Here is a 16478-nt window from a genome sequence, read left to right as displayed (position 1 = left end):
TGTGGGGTAAGGGGGGGCTGAGGGCAAGGAGTGCAAATGCAGCACCCGGGGTTGGGGCTGGGGGGGCTATAGGGTGAGCTGGAGGGTCCCAAGCCGGTCTCTGTGCTGGGGGGGCTGGCTGTGGACTTGGGGGTGGTCCCCATCCCTCCCCCCTCCCATACTGAGCCCCATCCCCAGGCACCATGGCGCAGGTGGGGCACCGGGTGGATTACCTGGCCGGCTTCTGCTGCCCGGTGGGGGGGTTGGTGGCCGGCAAACCCCGCGTGCTGTGCCACGAGAGCGAGATCTACCTCTGCAACGGCAGCGAGTTCGTCTACATCTACGACCAGGAGGGCAAAGTGCTGAAGGTGAGTGCTCTGTGACACCGGGACAGCAGGTGGGGAGACCTCAGAGCCCCCCCAGGCTCCTCCAGCCTAAGCTGTGTCAGTGAGAGGGGGCAGAAGCTTTGGGGCAATGGGGTGATGCTGCCTGAGCCCCCCCAGCTCCCACCCCCCCCCCTTGGGCCCTGCAAGACAAATGCTGAACAAAGCGACGTCCCTTTCATTTCTCACCTACAAAGGCTTTCAGTGCTGTCTCTGCTGTGACTAACAGCGGTCGCCGCGTGGAGTTATACACAGCTGCTTTTTTTAATTTGCCCTTATTATCATTTCTAAGAAATCCAGCGCTGTAATATCAGGATTTGCCTCCTACACTGTGTTCCTTCTCAGCAAAGTAGCTCATGTACAGGCTTTCAGGTTGCCATTTCCCTCCCTTTTCCTTCCCACCCACCCTGCACAGCCGCTGCCCGGAGCAGCACTGCAGCCCAATGAACCTGAGCTCGGTGCCAGCTGCAGCACTGCTCAGTACAGCCCAGTTCCTGGAAGTGCTCACCATGTTCCCAGTCTCTTTGGGGCTGCCCAGGGGGAAGCACTGTTGAGCGAGCTGCTCCCTCTGTACCCAGCAGTGCACCTCTCTGCCCAGCTGTGTGTGCACTGGGGTTCCTGGGCATCTCCCGTGGGCTCAGTGGGACCATGACCCTTCCATTTCTCCACCCAGGCAGTGTACAGGTGCCCCGACCAGGTGTGGCACGTGGAGCTGCTGCCCCTGACGAGGCAGCTCTACATCCTCTGCGCCCACAGCGGCATCTACTGCGTGTCCCTGGACCAGCAGAGCAGGTGAGGTGATGGTTCATGGGGTTACACGTGCACTGCACAGCTCGGGGTTTGGCCCTCAGCTCTCTCTGTGCTGCTGCTCCTGCCCTGCTGTGGGGAGCTCGGTCCAAGGGCCGGGGGATGAGGCGGCCAAGAGAAGCTCTGGCTTCGCCCCGAGCTTTGGCTGAGAGCCTCTGCCTGTTTGCTTGAAGGTTAATGGAGCAGACGGATGGCGACGGCCAAGAAAGCAATTGCCCTTCCGGCGTCTTCCCCGTGGACTCGGATGCCTGCATCTTCCCAGACTCCAGCCTGTGCATGTTCACTCTACTCAACAGCTTCGTCATTACCCTGTCCCAGGCCCAAGGCAAGTGGTGGATGAAGCTGCACGAGCTGCCCCGTCCCGAGCAGGACAGCCCCCCGTATCGGCAGGTCAGCGAGGTGGGATTCTGCCCCGGCCCCACACCCACCGAGGAGGGAGATGGAGCACCCTCACGCTTCCTGCCCGTGCTGTGCTGCGCCTCCTCCCCGGGCACAGCAGGCAGCGGGGAGGGGCCGTGGTGCTCAGGGGGCTTCGTGCTGGAAGAGCCCCTCTTCAGTTTGCTCTTTGGGATCGACGCCGCCATGCTGGAGTCCCCGATGATCCTGTGTGGTTTCCCGGATGGGCAGCTCTGTGCTGTGCCGCTGAAGGCTCTCAGCTCACCCTCCGCTGATGGCTGCCACGACGTCTCCGGGCAGGACCCCCCCGTGAAGATCCTCCACCACTTAGAAGAGCCCATCGTCTTCATCGGGGCGCTGCGGACGGAGCGGCGGGCGGCGGAGGAGGAGGAGGAGGAGGAGGAAGAAGACACCGAGGACGATGGGCTGTTTGGAGACGCCGGCTGTGACTGCGTGGTGGCCGTGGGGCACTACGGCAAGATGGTGGCCGTCAAGGCAGACCAGAGGGATGAAACAACGGTGCCGGAGCTCAGGGAGTACTACCTGCGTGGGCCCATCCTCTGTGCCGCCTGCGGCAGCGGCAGCCGCATGTACTACAGCACACACTCTGACATCTCCGCCGTCGACCTGGACTGGGTCAGCGAGTCCTCAGACCCCGAGGACACGGAGAGCTGCGGTGGCGTCCTGCCGCCCGTCCTGTCTCCTGCCAGCTTAAGTATCTGTAGCGTCGTGGCTCTCTCCCTGTCCTCGCGGGCATCAGAAGGTACCTCTGACCATGGGGAGTGCGCTGGGTCTGGGGGTGGATTGGGGCAGGACTCTTGTTTTTGTAAGTTCTTGCTGTTAAACATACCCGTGGCTGAGCACCCCTCAGCACCCCGTGCTGCCCTGCAGGTGAATCGGAGCTGCTGGCCCTGTCTGCCAAAGGCCGCCTCATGACCTGTGGCTTGTGCAGCCCCGAGGATGCTGATGTGGAGCTGACGCCCGCTGAGGCCGGCAGGAGGATTAAGGCCCTGCTGTCCGGGATAGGCAACACCTCGGAGAGGTAAGGACAGGGCTGCTGTGCTGCTGCTGGCCCTGTGTGAGCCATGGGTGTAGGTACCCAATGGTGCTTTTGTGCTTCTGCCCCCAGCATTGCTCATAAAGCCTCTTGCAGAACCATCTTCAATGTTTCCTTTCCCAGAGCAGGTGGAAGGGAAGCCCCCAGCCTCAGTAGCATAAAAATAGTTTGCTGGCAGCCCTGCCTGCTGCTCTGTGCAGGCACGCTGCTGCTTGCAGCTTTGGTGACAGAAGGAGGGCAAGGCACGGTGCCAGCGTGCCCAGACACCCCTCAGCACCTGCCAGGCCTGTCACAGGCAGGGCAGCTCGTGCTCAGCCCTCTGTGGCCATCTGTGCATGGGAAAGAGGTTCTCCCTTTAGAGGGGGATCCCCAAAGCTGTGAGCAGGGCTTGTAGCCCACCCATCTGCAGCTTGTCATCACTGGGAGCTGCAGCCCAGGGCTGGCCGTGGATCCCGTCCTACTCAGGGTCCACTCAGCTGACTGGGGTTCATCTATTTAAGCCCCTGTTTGCAGACCCACTGCTGGCCCTCCTGCTATTTGAGCACTGTGCTTTGTCCTTCTAGAGTTTCCTTCCTGAAGAAGGCAGTGGACCAAAAGAACCGTGCCCTGGCCAGCCTCAACCAGGTGATGAACGTGAGTGCAGCTCTGCTGTCCAGCCAGGAGGGCCAGAAGCCCATTGCCTGCACCGTCACTGCCAACTGGAGCTGCCTCCTGCTCCGTGATACCGTCACCATCTCCTGCCTGCTGGAGAACTGCAGCGAGTACAGCCTGGAGCAGGGCTGGACCCTGTGCGTTCAGCTCCTGGCCAGCCCCTGTGCCTTAGAGGAGGAGTCCGTGGACTCGGCCACCACCTTCACCTTCCCCATCGACCAGCTCCTCCCTGGGACCAAGCGGGAGCTGACGCTGCCTCTCAGCTCGGCCGCAGACACCAAGCTGGATCTGCCTCTGACCATCTCCTGTGCCCTCTACTACAGTTTACGTGATATCCTGGGCAGTGGCTCCGACTCACCCGAGGTCCTGGATGATTTCCTCCCGGACGATTCACCCATCCTGTCCCCGGACAGAGAAGGCATCTGCCTGCCCCTCAGTGAATGCACCATTGACATGCTGCAGTGCCTGCGTTTTGAGAGCAGCCCCTCCAGGCTGGATGCCTCCCCCAAAGCGGCTTCACTGCCCGCACCCCAGGATCCCGTGGAGACCTTCCTGAAAGCATCCAAGGAGCAGCCTGAGCCCAAGGTGGGGACAGCCAGCGAGCAGCCGTGTGCCACGGGAGAGGGCAGCATGCCACCCTCAGCAGCGTCCATCAGGGTGTCCTCAGAGCTGCTGAAGAACGCACTGAAAACCTCCAGCTCAGGTGGGTGCTGCCTGCAGTTCTGAGCGGGTCCCTGGGGCTGAGCTAGGAGAGCTGTCCTGTGTCACCATCCCCTTCCCAGGGTGAGGGAGGAGGGTTCCGGGCCCCCATCTTGCCATTCCAGCAGTGTGACAGCCCAGAGGGGGATGTCCCCAAGCCCAGGATCACCCTGGCATCGCAGCAACTACACACATGTGGGCAGTGCCAGACATGCACTATTGCACCTGCCCACATGGCCCTGCCCTCATTTGGTTGTGCAGAGGTGTAACCATGCTGCTTTCTCTCCTCTCACCCCCAGACGTCCCGCTGAGCTGTGCCACTCTGCGCTGGCTGCTGGCTGAGAACACTGCGGCCACGGTGCTGAGCAGTGGGGAGGTGACCTCGGTGTGCGGCGCGGCTCCGGATGGAGGAGAGGTGCAGCTGATCATCAGAGAGGCAAGGAAGGGGTTAGCCCTGCAGAGGGCCTGTCCTGCCCCATGGAGCTCTGTCCATTGGCCCCTGGGGAGCCTGGCTGTCACCCCCTGGTCGTCTCTGTACCACTTGGGCCCCTCCTCCCCTCCCAGCCCCTCCTTTGGGCTGCTGCTCCATGCTGAGCCTGCAGAGGGGAAAACGTGGCTGGATTCTGGGTGTAAATCCGACCTACTGCAGCTTTTCCCCTTCTTATGTGAAAATCCCCCTTTAAGCGCAAAGGAAAAGCAGTAATTGCAGCACAGCTCTCCCACCACGGCCGGCTAACCCTCCGGCAAGGGGCCCAGCTGCCTGCGTGCTGGCAGTGACCTGGTTCAGGTTGGTTCACACTTGAGAGCACTAATATTGCCAATGTGATTAGCGACAGCGTTAATTCTGCTTGGGCTAAGCCTGCTGGATTAAATCCACCGTGCTGGCAGCCCGCGGCTCACTGGGGAGCGGGCAGCAGGTCGCCCTCAAACTTGTACCGGCCTGGAGAGCAGTGAGGGGCTGGGCATGGAGCAGGGATGGAGGGAATGGCAGCTGTCTTTGGGCCTAGCATGGAGTCACCATCCCAGACCTACTGCTTGTGGGGTGAGGAACTGGGGCAGCCCTTCCCCTGCCCTGCGAGGATTGCAGTGGGGCCTCGGTGCTCTTCCAGGTGGCCATGAGTGACCTGAGCCCGGCTGGCCCCATCCAGGCGGTGGAGATCCTGATGGAGAGCCCATCCCTGGCCCATGTGTGCAGGATGCACCACGCCGTCATCCGCCGCATCCAGGTATGGAGCTGCGGGGCACATCCCTGGGTGCCCCCTCAGACCTCACTGGGCTCTGTGGGATGGTTTTTCAGGCAGCCTTACTTGGCACAGCCCGGTGCCACACAGAGATGAGGAGTGGGACCACCACTCCCTCCCCCAAGTCCCCACAGCAAAGCTCTGCTTCCCATTCAGGTGCTGATGCTGGAGCAGGCAGCACAGGGCTCGGAGCCCCCTGACCTCCGCATGCAGTACCTGCGTCAGATCCAGACCAACCACGAGGTGAGCCCTGAGCCCTCCATCCCCCAACCCCTCCCTGTGGGTCCCTCCCTATGGACGTGACCCTCACGTTGCTCCTCTGCCTTCCTCCTGCAGATGCTGCTGAAAGAGGCTCAGTCCCTGCGCGACCACTCGCCCCTGACTGAGGAGGACACGGAGAAGCTCCTGCACATCTACCAGCAGCTGCGCAACCCCAGCCTGGTCCTGCTGTGAGCAGAGGAGCAGCCAGCGCACCCGGGGACCGGGACAGCCCCACGGAGGGGCATCGTGCCCGGCAGGAGGTCCGGCGGCCGAGGCGGTGGTCTGTGTGTGTGCGTGTGTCGTGGTCGTGTTGTCGGCAGCTCGGAGGGGCAGCTGTGTGCCCTGAAAGCCGCCTGGTGGCAGAGCGGGGCTCCTGGGCTGGCCCGGCGCTGCTGTGCCGCCTCGTGGGGCCGTCGTGGCCGTGGTCGTGTAGCTCCATCCCGGCTGTGGGCTGTGCCCCCTTGCCGCCTTCCTTGCCTTTCAGGATCAGGACAAACAGGGTGCTGTGCCAGGGTGCCCGGGGGAGCCCCGTTTTCTGCTGGGCAGTGGAGGGGGTTTTCCCCCTTTGTTTCTATAAATGATCTCGTATTTCTGTGGCGGTGCAGCGTGTTTTGGGGGCTCAGTCCTTCCCCGCACTGCTCCGGTGTCTGTAAATCTGTCGTCTGCCATGAAAACGATCGTGCCGCTCAGCGACTGCGCCTCTCTTTTCCTTTCTATCTCTGTGCCTGAACCCTGTGGCTCCCCACACGGCTGCAGCCCCCTCCTCATGCCCCACAACAGCACCCCCATCCCTGGGGACACCCAGAGGGACCCTGCAGTGGTGGCACAGCAGCGCAGAGCTGCTCAGTGCCCAGCACGTGGCATCCCCGTGCCCTGCTGCTGCCCTCTGGCAACGCGCTCTTGTCCCCTGTGCCCTTCTGCACAGCCTCCACACTCTCCATTTGGGGTTATGGGGCCACAGGGAGGGGATGAAGGCAAGATCTTGCTGTATCTGTAAAGGAAAAGGCCGTGCCTTGCTGCAATCCAGACGCACTTTAATGACATGAGTTGGGGAGGGTTGGGGACGCGGTTGGTGCTGCCGGGTCCCCCCATCCCCGGGCTCAGTACTCCCAGAGCGTGGCCCGCAGCACCGACTCGCTGTCAGCCCGCAGGGTGCCAGCCGGGTCCCCACGCAGGTACCGCCCGTTCTTCCCTTTGATGGCGACGCGGCCGCGCTCCCGAAACTCAAAGAAGAAATCCTCGGAGAGGTCCCCGTCGCTGCACACCGCCCCGCTGCTCGCCACGTACCAGAACTTCCCCCCCTGACCTGTTCAGAGCGTGGGGCCGTCAGCGGGGCCGTGGGCAGCCCCACATCCACCCCATACCCCCCATAGCGCCACGTACCTCGGATCTGGTAGGCGCCGTCGCTGAAGCCCACGTGGAAGACGTCGTAGACGGAGCGGTTGGAGTCGAGCAGGTTGGAGCCGCGATGGTAACAGACGAAGCCGTGCTCGCCCCGCAGCACCAGCATGGGCCGGTTGATGAGCTTCAGGGTGAACTCCTCGTCCTCCCCTGCAGTGGGGATGGGGCTGAGCGGGGCTGGGAGGGCACCGTCCCCATCACCCCCCACCTCCAGCCCCAGTGCTGCACTCACCCACGGCATCGCTGACGGCCGCCAGCTGCCCGTTCCTCTTGGTGCACACATAGCGGCCGTTGCTGGCACGCAGGGCCACGCGCCGCCCGCGCCACTCAATGTCAAACATGGTGTTGGCAGCACTGGGGGATGCACAGCAGCATCAGCGGGCTGCCCACACCCCCAGCACACCCCTCCATCCCAACCCTGCTGCACTCACACTTCAGTAGCCACGGCCTGGATGCCCCCGTGGGCCACCAGGGTCCAGTAGCTGCCAGCATTGGTGTGCAGGCTGCACTTCTTAGTGTCACGGTCGATCTGCAGCTGGAAGGTCTCATGGTTCAACTCCTCATCCTGGTTGGCCGACACGTTGACGCCTGCGGGTTGGAAGGGACAGCAGGGACATCGTGGCCACGTGTGGGGTGTGTTGTGTCGTTGACCCCCCCCCTCAGCCACCCCAGCCCCTCCCAAGGTAAATCCCTCCGGGAACAATCGTGCTAATTGGGCCTTTAATCTGATTGTGCTGTGCCCATCTGAGCAGCGCAGCCGTGCACAGACCCCTATTTATATCCCACCCGGCCCTAAGGAGCTTGGCACAGACGTTCCCAGTGCCACGGGGACAGCAGGGCAGCTGGGGCCATGGCACAGCCCTGTGTGCCAGCTCTGTGTGTGCAAACATGCACGCCTGGCATGCACCCCATTCATGCACTAAACTCAGCCTTGCACACATGCATGCGTCTCCAAAGGTACAGGCTGCAGAGCTGTGCACCTGCAAACACATGCACATACACACACAGACACACAGGTTGCATGGAGCTGCGTGCCTGAACTCGTGCTCACAGCATTGCACAAGCATCACCTGCGTAGAAACACGCATGCACTGCAGTGCACTGCACATTGCCTTGCACACACACATTTACGTGCATAGCACATGGAGGGCTGCACAGCTCCACTGCCGCTCCCAAATGGGCCCCTATGGCCACAACCCCACAGGGCAGCCTGCGAGCACCCCACACTGCAGCCAGCAATGGGGCTGTGGTCATACATTGACCCCAGGCAGGGGCTGTTTTCATAGGGTCTCATCCCAGGGTGGGGGTCCTGGTTGTGCTCTCATGGTGACCCCACACTGGGGCTGACTGACCTTGGGTGTCCCCCAGGCCCTGTCCTCCCAGCAGGGGCTGTTTTTATAGGGTCTCCTCCCACTGCAGAGTGCTCTCATAGAGACCTCCAGGGCTGGAGCAGCAGTGGGCTGAGCAATCCCCAGGGTCCCCCAGTTGCATGTCCCCAAAGTGGGGTCTGCTTTTATAGGGTCTCGGCACAGGGGTCCCAGCAGTGCTGTGTGCTGACCACCCCCCATGGTCACACCGTGCCCCATCGCTCGGCCCTTACCTTGTCGGATGGAGACAAATCTGCCGTTGGCCGCCGTGAACACCACCTGGGGGTGACTCTCCTCCAGATCGAAGAGTTCATCCTTGCCCGGCTTGGAGCTGCGCCCTGACTTGAGCGTGCCGGTGGGCCCAGTGGGTGCCAGGTACTTCCCATCACAGTCCTTGAAGGCCAACTTGCCCGCCTTGAACTCCAGCGTGTATCCAGTGCGGGCACCGGGCTCGGGCACCAGGATCCCATCGCAGCGCAGGTAGCGCTCGTCGGCCGTGCGCAGGCTGTACTTCTTGTCCTGGAAGCAGAGCGTGATGAGCGCGTCCACCCCCCATGGCAGGTTGCTGTCGGTGGCGATCTCGTCCTCGTGTGCGCTCAGGTGCGCGTAGCGGCGCCGGCTGACACTCAGCAGGTTGGCCTGCGGGTGCATGGCCAGGTGCACGGTCCACAGCTCGCCCTCGGTGATGCTGGGTGCGAAGCAGGACAGCCGGTCCTCGCGGCCGCCAAAGAATCGCCGGTGCGGCGCCGACTGCAGCGCCCAGCGCCCGTCCGACTGCGTGATGATGCTGAAGCGCTCATCGCGGCCCGGCTGCTCGGCCTCGCAGCGCACCTGCCCGTCCTTGTCGGCCCCCAGGTAACGGCCCAGGTGGCTCTTGAGGAAGACGACGGAGCTGTCGGCCTCGTCCTGCTCCAGCGTCCATATCTGCTTGCGCTTCAGGCTGGGCGCCGAGGCGTTCACCTTGTAGCCGAAGCTCTCTGCCGTCAGGTAGCGGCTCTCGCAGTTGATCAGCCCGAACTGGATCTTCAGGACCTGGTGGATCCCATTCGTTGGCATCTTCCGCCTCTTGCTGGGGGGGGGGCGGCCCCAGGGGGCTGCGGGGACGTCTGCGCTGCCGGGCGCCGCTGCCGCAATGGCCCCACGGCACAGCTCGGCACGGCACGGCGTGGTGGGAAGGGGGGGCACCCAATTAAGGGCAGGTGGGATTATAGAGCCCGGCCAGATTGCAGCTGGGTAACCCACTGCCCTGCACCCTACAGCCCTACAGCAGCTCGACACCCGGCACCGGGCAGCCCCGTGGGTGCACAGCTCCGGCTCTCGGTGTCCCACCGTGGAGCCGTGGGTGGAAAACTTGGGTGGGAACCCGATCCGGGCGCACGGATCCGTTCCCTGCAGGGTAAGGTTACCGGCCTCTCTGATTCAGCAGCGGGTCACCTCCTGGCGCGCCGCCTCCCGGCCAGCCCCTAAGCGCCTTATAATTAGCCAGGCATTTTGATTAGTTTAAACCCTTTATCCTGCTTTGGGGCCCTTGGCCTCCATCTGTCCTGCAGCCCCAAATCCCCCCCCCATGGCTGTGGCTCGGGGTCACGCAGCCCCATGGTCTGCAGTGGGACAGAGCTGAGAACTGGGCATCGTCATCATCATGTGTGTTGGGTATTGCAGTGTGGGGACCTCCAGGACATCGTGTGCTGGGAACCTTCATTGCTGGGTTTGGGGCATTGCAATGGGGACTGTGGAATTAGGTCCTGCAGTGCCAAGTGTTGGGCATCACGGTGCCATGTTTTGGGTACTGCATCACAGGGACCTCCATTGCCATGTGTTGGGCGTCGTGGTGCCATGTGCTGCTATGATGGATGATGTCCTATGGTGCCATGTGCCACAAGGATGCTGCTTGGGCTGAGCCCACCCCAACCCCATGATCCGGGTGCTGCCCTATGGGGGCACACAGTGCTGTGGGGATGGGTGGTGTCCCCTGGGCGGTCACAGCAGGTCCCCATTGCCCAGCTCTGTGCTCCCACTGCCTCCTTCCCCCCCCAGCTCCGGTGTCAGCGTGGCGGCTGTGAGTTATTGTTCCCGAAAATAGGTCCCGGGGATTGTTTGCCTCATGACTTTTTCATGGCTCTTCCTTTACTGTGTCTGGGAGAGGAGGGAAGGGAGGAGGGTGAGGGGGGGGGGCACGGCGGGCCCCCAGGGGCTGCGTTACAACGAGCTGCATGGCGAGCTGAAATTGACCCCCACCGAAATGGATAACGGGTTGGCTTTCGGCTGGGAGGAGGAGGAGGGAGGGGGGGTAAGTGGGTCAGGGTCCTGCAGAGGGCTGGGGAGCAATGTGGGGGGGGGGGGCATCTTATGGTGCTGCTGGAATGTGCGGTGTGAGAGATGAAAGCTGCATTGACACCTATAGATGCCAACCCCCCTCCAACACAGGTATCGGGGTGGCGTTGCCATGGGGGGGGGGGCCTGCCCCCCACCTGCTGCTCCCCCCGCTGTGTTTGGGTGTGACGGGGGGGAGCGGATCCAGGGCTGGGTGTCAGGGCTGGGTGTTGGGGGGGGGACACATTGCGCAACGCCCCCCCCGTCCCCGTGACAACGCCGGGGGGGGGGTTTAGGGGGGGGCTGTCACTGTCACCACGACGACAGAGCTCTGCGCAATGAATGGGGGGGGGGCAACAGCATCAGCACCGCGGGGACCTTCACCCGAAGGGGGGGGGGAGGAGGGGATCGGGAAGAGGAGGAGGAGGAGGAAGGAGAACGACGTGCACCGTGCGCTTCCTCCTCCTCCTCCTCTTCCTCCTCCCGCTCCCCCCCTCCCCGGGCGAAAGTCCCCGCGGGGGCGGTTTCGGTGCCGGGTGCGGCCGTGCCACCGTCCCGATGTGCCCTAATATAGCCGTGCTGCGGTACCTGCGGCCCCGCCCGGCACGGGGACATCACCCCACGCGTGGAATAATGCCATGAGTGGGGACACGGCACACACAGACCCTCACGCTGCCCCCCCCCCCCGGCACCGCTCGGCTCTCCATCCCCATCCCCTGCCCCAATGGCACCACTCGGCCCCACGGGTGATGCTGGAGCTGTGTGGGGCTGAGCGGTGCTGGGAAGCCCTGGGAGATGCAGTGGGGAACATGGATCCTACATGGAAAGTGCCAGTGTGTCTGCATAGGCCGGGCACTCAGCACGGCCATGAGGCTCCAATATGGACCGTGAGGCTCCAATATGGACCGTGAGGCTCCAATATAGACTGTTAAGCTCCAATATGGCCTGTTAGGCTCCAATATGGACTGTAAGGCTCCAATATGGACTGTGAGGCTCCAATATGGACTGCGAGGCAGCATCATGGCCTATGGGGCTCTGATGTGCCCAACCTATATCAACCCATGGGCACTGACATGGTCTGTAGGGCACCAATGCAATTTATTGGGTTCCAAAGTGGTTTCTGGGTTTCCAGCACGGTTAATGGGGCACCAGTACAACCCATGGGCAGAAGCGAGGTGTGTGGGCACTGACATGGCTCATAGGGCACCAATACAGACCATGGAGCATCAACACAGACAATGGGGCACCAGTATGGTGGTATATAATAGGGACCTAACACGGTCCATGGTGCCTTAGGCTGCAGTGTGGTCTATGGGGCTCTGTCATGGTCCTTAGGGCCATGGGACATCATTATGGTCTATGGGACAGCAGTGTGCTCCATGGGGCTCCAGCACAACCTGCTGTTGATGCCCCACACACTGCAGGTCCCCACTGACCCCCAGCCCCCCCCCCATGGCACAGTGTGGGCACAGCACAGCGGGGTTGGCCCTATGGCAATGCTATGGGACGCAATGTTATGGGGCACCGAGTTATATGGGCACCTGTGTCACCTGCAAGGGTGTCCCCTATAGGGGCTGTCACGTCTATGGGATATCCCATATAGGAGGTAGCACTATACAAACACCCCATACCCGGGGGTGCCCACTCCATAGCGTCCCCCATATAAAACACCCCTTATACGAGTGACCCCAATACGGGGCGTCCCCTACACACCCATAGGGGTGTCCCCTATACTCATTGCCCCTTATAGATGCCTGTCATTGTAACACTGGGGGGTGTGTGCCCCCCAACCCCGCACCGTGGGCCACCCCACACCCCCATGGGCCCATCCGGTACCGGTACCGGGGGGGGGGGTCAGTGCTGTGGGGCTCAGAACCGGGTTGGGTTCATCGCCCCCCTCTGCGCCCCCCACCCCCACCCGTTGTTATACCCCATGCAGGTTCCGGGGTTCTCGGAGGCGTGGACGAGCCGGCAAGTCTCCCCACGTGGCCGGGTGTGAATCAACCAATGAGAACGCTTGTTTCTGAAAGATCTCCATATATGGCGATGTTCTCGGCAGAGTGGGCGGAGCCAACGTCCCCTGGGTATAAAAGCGCGGAGCTGGCAGCGGGACGGTCTCACTCCGCCGGCGGCAGCGCAGCGTGCGACCGGTCAGCGCTCAGCTCACACAGCGTAACACAGGTACGGCCTAGAGACCCCCATCCCATAGCACCCCCTATGGGTACAGCCTATAGACCCCCATCCTATAGCCCCCCCTATGGGCCGGCTATAGACCCCACCCTATAGCCCCCATCCTTATAGCCCCCCATGGGTACAGCCCATAGCCCCCCCACCTATAGCCCCCCCTATGGGTACAGCCTATAGCAGCCTCATCCTATAGCCCCCCCTATTGGTACAGCCTGTAGACCCCCCCTCCTATGCCCCCCCTATAGTACGGCCTATAGCCCCCCTATATGTACGGCCTATAGACCCCCCCTCCTATACCCCCCCTATAGGTACAGCCTATAGTCCCCCCATAGCCCCTCCTGGGCCCGGCAGTGGCTGTGTGCGCTCCCTTGTGCTGTGTGTGTTATGGGGCGGGGGTCCTATAGCCCCCATAGGGCCGCACCCCCCCCCCCCCCTCCAATATCTAATGCGGGGTGGGCGCGCCCGCGCTAAGAGCCGTTGGGGTGTGGCGGGACGCGCTGTGATTGGCTGCGGCCGCGCGTGACGTCACGGCGCGGGAGATTCGAATGGCGGCAAATCGGGTTGGGGTTGGGGGGGGGCACATGGTGTGTGCGTGTATTGGGGCTGATATTGGGGCTGGTAATGGGGGCGATATTGGGGCTGGTAATGGGGTCTGATGGTGAGGCCGTCCCTTAGAGCACAGCAGGATGGAAGAGGAGATCGCAGCGCTCGTGATCGATAATGGCTCCGGTATGTGCAAGGCGGGGTTCGCCGGGGATGACGCCCCCAGGGCCGTGTTCCCGTCCATCGTGGGCCGCCCCCGGCACCAGGTTTGTATATATACCTATATACCTATATATCTATGTATATATATGTGTGTGTATGTGAGTGGGGCGGGGCAGGGCGTGTTACTGACTGTGTTGTGTCCATAGGGCGTGATGGTGGGCATGGGGCAGAAGGACAGCTATGTGGGTGATGAGGCACAGAGCAAGAGGGGCATCCTGACACTGAAGTACCCCATTGAGCATGGAATTATCACCAACTGGGACGACATGGAGAAGATCTGGCACCACACCTTCTACAACGAGCTGCGTGTGGCTCCCGAGGAGCATCCGGTGCTGCTCACTGAGGCTCCGCTCAACCCCAAGGCCAACCGTGAGAAGATGACACAGGTACAACTGCTGCCCATCACACCACACTCCTCCTCCTCCTCCTTTGTTATGGCACCCTAACCCTGAGCCATCTCTCTCCCCCCATTTCAGGGTTCTGTTCTCCTGGCATTTCCCCCCTGACGTCTTCAGGTTTCTTTCAGTTGTGTTTTCTGCCTGCTTTTCTTTGCTTTTGGTTTATTTATTTATTTATTTTTCCCTTCACATCACAGTTGGGTTTTCATTTACTTTGCATGCCAGCATGCGTGTGCTAACACGGGTGTGAGTGACCCCACCCAGCAGCTCTCAGGGCTCCATTCACTTATTTGCTTCCTTTTCTTTGGCAGATCATGTTTGAGACCTTCAACACCCCCGCCATGTACGTGGCCATCCAGGCCGTGCTGTCCCTGTACGCCTCCGGTCGCACCACAGGCATCGTTCTTGACTCTGGGGATGGTGTCACCCACAACGTGCCCATCTATGAGGGCTATGCTTTGCCCCATGCTATCATGCGTCTGGACCTGGCTGGCCGTGACCTGACTGACTACCTCATGAAGATCCTGACAGAGAGAGGCTACAGCTTCACCACCACGGCCGAGAGGGAAATTGTGCGTGACATCAAGGAGAAGCTTTGCTACGTGGCCCTGGACTTCGAGAACGAAATGGCCACCGCTGCTTCTTCTTCCTCCCTGGAGAAGAGCTACGAGCTGCCTGATGGGCAGGTCATCACTATTGGCAATGAGAGGTTCCGGTGTCCGGAGGCTTTGTTCCAGCCCTCATTCCTGGGTAGGTGTGGGGTGGAGATGTGCATAGGGAGCTGCTGTGGGGCTGTGTGTGAATGCAGTGTGTGCTGAGCCCCCCCTGCCTTCTCCCTCCACCAGGCATGGAGTCGTGCGGCATCCACGAGACCACATTCAACTCCATCATGAAGTGCGACGTCGACATCAGGAAGGACCTGTACGCCAACACGGTGCTGTCTGGAGGTACCACCATGTACCCCGGCATCGCTGACAGAATGCAGAAGGAGATCACAGCCCTGGCACCCAGCACGATGAAGATCAAGGTAAGGAGCTCTGCTTTGTCCCTTATGAGCTTGGTTGGGGTGGAGGCATGGGGCAGCCCTATAACCACATCTCTCATTGCAGATCATTGCCCCACCGGAGCGTAAGTACTCAGTGTGGATCGGCGGCTCCATCCTGGCCTCCCTATCCACCTTCCAGCAGATGTGGATCAGCAAGCAGGAATACGACGAGTCCGGCCCATCCATCGTGCACCGTAAATGCTTCTAAACGGACTGCTGGCGGGTGCACACACAGCATCTGCTGCATGAGTCGTCTCACTAGTATACGTTTGCCCCGGCAAATCTATACACCTCATGCCTAGCCTCATAAAACTGGAATAAGCCTTTACAAAAGCAACTTTGCCCTTGGAAAGTCTGATGTTTAAGATGTGTCAGCGCCGGGTTGTCGAGCTGGCGCTTGATTTAACCTTGTTATTTGAGTTCATTTGGGTGCACCCAAAGGGGGAAATACCCTGCACAGATCTGTGTGATGAATTAAGGGGGGGGGGGCTGTGCTTTGTGTGCCCAGATGTGTGCAGGGTATTTGCAGTCAGGCTTCCATCCAGTGCGGAGTTATTCCAGATTTGGTGTCGAGGCTGGTAGGAGTCCATCCATCCATCCACCCCCCACTTCTGTCGCTGCAAGGTTGGGAAACAAACAACAACATATCTGCATCCGAGCCTTAGAACCAGCCCAACCCCTCCCTATCCCTATAACCCTATAAACCACCACCACGGGGCTGAGGTTCCTCAGCGTGGGTTGCTGAAACTTGGCATTGACACCCTGTAAATTTATGCATTGGTTTAATTTATGTAAGATTTTCTTTTTTTTTTTTTTTTCTTTTTTTCTCTTTTTTTTTGTACGTTGCCTTAAATGTTCTCACGTCGATGATGGTAGGAAACAGAAAATTTTGGGGAAAGTCCATCCTCTATAAGGTTTGAGAAATTAATGCCCAACGACACCTCATTGTGTAAGGAAATAATAATAAAGGACAGAAACGCTGCAGTAAACTCCAAACCCGGCTCTGTGTGTGTATTTGGGAGGGTTAAAGGGGGCCCTATGTTGAGTATCATAGGGGTATGGGGGGGTTAAAGGGGCCCTATGTTGAGTATCATAGGGGTATGGGGGGGTTAAAGGGGCCCTATGGGGAGTATCATAGGGGTATGGGGGGGTTAAAAGGGGCCCTATTGGGGGGGTATTTTAGAGGTATGGGGGGGTTAAAGGGAGCCCTATGGGGTGTATCACTGGGGTATGGGGAGGGTTAAGAGGGGCCCTATGGGGGGGTATCATAGGGGTATGGGGGAGTCTATGGTGGGGAGGGGGCTGTGGGTTGGATGCTGGGGGCTGTGGGTGCTGCCATGTGAATGGAGCCCCTAATTGCTATGGGGGGTTGCTCAGCTCCTGCTGCTCCGTCTGTCCGTCCATCCCTATGGCCGTCAGTCCATCCATCCTATACCCCCCCCTTATATCCTGTCATTTTATCCTCCCACCGCCAGGGGGCAGCACCGCTCCGTGTCCACCACTCGGCTCCTTCTCCTCTCCCATCCTC

At 60.9% G+C, this 16478-nt stretch overlaps 3 protein-coding genes across 4 annotated transcripts in view; 2 read left to right on the top strand and 1 right to left on the bottom strand.

Annotated features, from left to right (window-relative positions):
• The window catches only part of FAAP100 (FA core complex associated protein 100), a 6711-nt gene extending 544 nt beyond the window's left edge, over window positions 1-6167 (top strand). For both annotated transcript variants that reach the window (XM_015879932.2, XM_032448223.1), the window contains exons 2-10: window positions 178-347; window positions 1036-1154; window positions 1343-2328; window positions 2457-2607; window positions 3186-3976; window positions 4272-4408; window positions 5082-5198; window positions 5370-5456; window positions 5550-6167. In XM_015879932.2, the coding sequence (XP_015735418.1) occupies window positions 183-347; window positions 1036-1154; window positions 1343-2328; window positions 2457-2607; window positions 3186-3976; window positions 4272-4408; window positions 5082-5198; window positions 5370-5456; window positions 5550-5666 (2670 nt within the window). In that variant the 5' untranslated portion in view covers window positions 178-182 and the 3' untranslated portion in view covers window positions 5667-6167. The remainder of the gene's footprint in view (window positions 1-177; window positions 348-1035; window positions 1155-1342; window positions 2329-2456; window positions 2608-3185; window positions 3977-4271; window positions 4409-5081; window positions 5199-5369; window positions 5457-5549) is intronic.
• A 293-nt stretch (window positions 6168-6460) lies between these two features.
• FSCN2 (fascin actin-bundling protein 2, retinal) lies at window positions 6461-10531 on the bottom strand. Its single transcript, XM_015879936.2, has 5 exons — window positions 8476-10531; window positions 7307-7463; window positions 7108-7229; window positions 6858-7025; window positions 6461-6780 (listed from the first exon to the last, which is right to left on the bottom strand). The coding sequence occupies exons 1-5, from the start codon at window positions 9296-9298 to the stop codon at window positions 6575-6577; spliced, it is 1476 nt and encodes a 491-aa protein (XP_015735422.1). The 5' UTR covers window positions 9299-10531; the 3' UTR covers window positions 6461-6574.
• A 2074-nt stretch (window positions 10532-12605) lies between these two features.
• On the top strand, window positions 12606-15946 carry ACTG1 (actin gamma 1). The gene is made up of 6 exons (XM_015880058.2): window positions 12606-12736; window positions 13418-13551; window positions 13654-13893; window positions 14217-14655; window positions 14751-14932; window positions 15015-15946. Exons 2-6 carry the CDS (start codon window positions 13429-13431, stop codon window positions 15156-15158), a joined length of 1128 nt encoding a protein of 375 aa, XP_015735544.1. The 5' UTR covers window positions 12606-12736; window positions 13418-13428; the 3' UTR covers window positions 15159-15946.
• The last annotated feature ends 532 nt before the right edge of the window (window positions 15947-16478 follow it).

Source organism: Coturnix japonica, chromosome 18 (assembly GCF_001577835.2).
Source record: "Coturnix japonica isolate 7356 chromosome 18, Coturnix japonica 2.1, whole genome shotgun sequence".
Classification (NCBI taxonomy): domain Eukaryota; kingdom Metazoa; phylum Chordata; class Aves; order Galliformes; family Phasianidae; genus Coturnix; species Coturnix japonica.
Note: the sequence above shows the minus strand (reverse complement) of the source record. Positions and strands in the feature narration are given on the sequence as shown.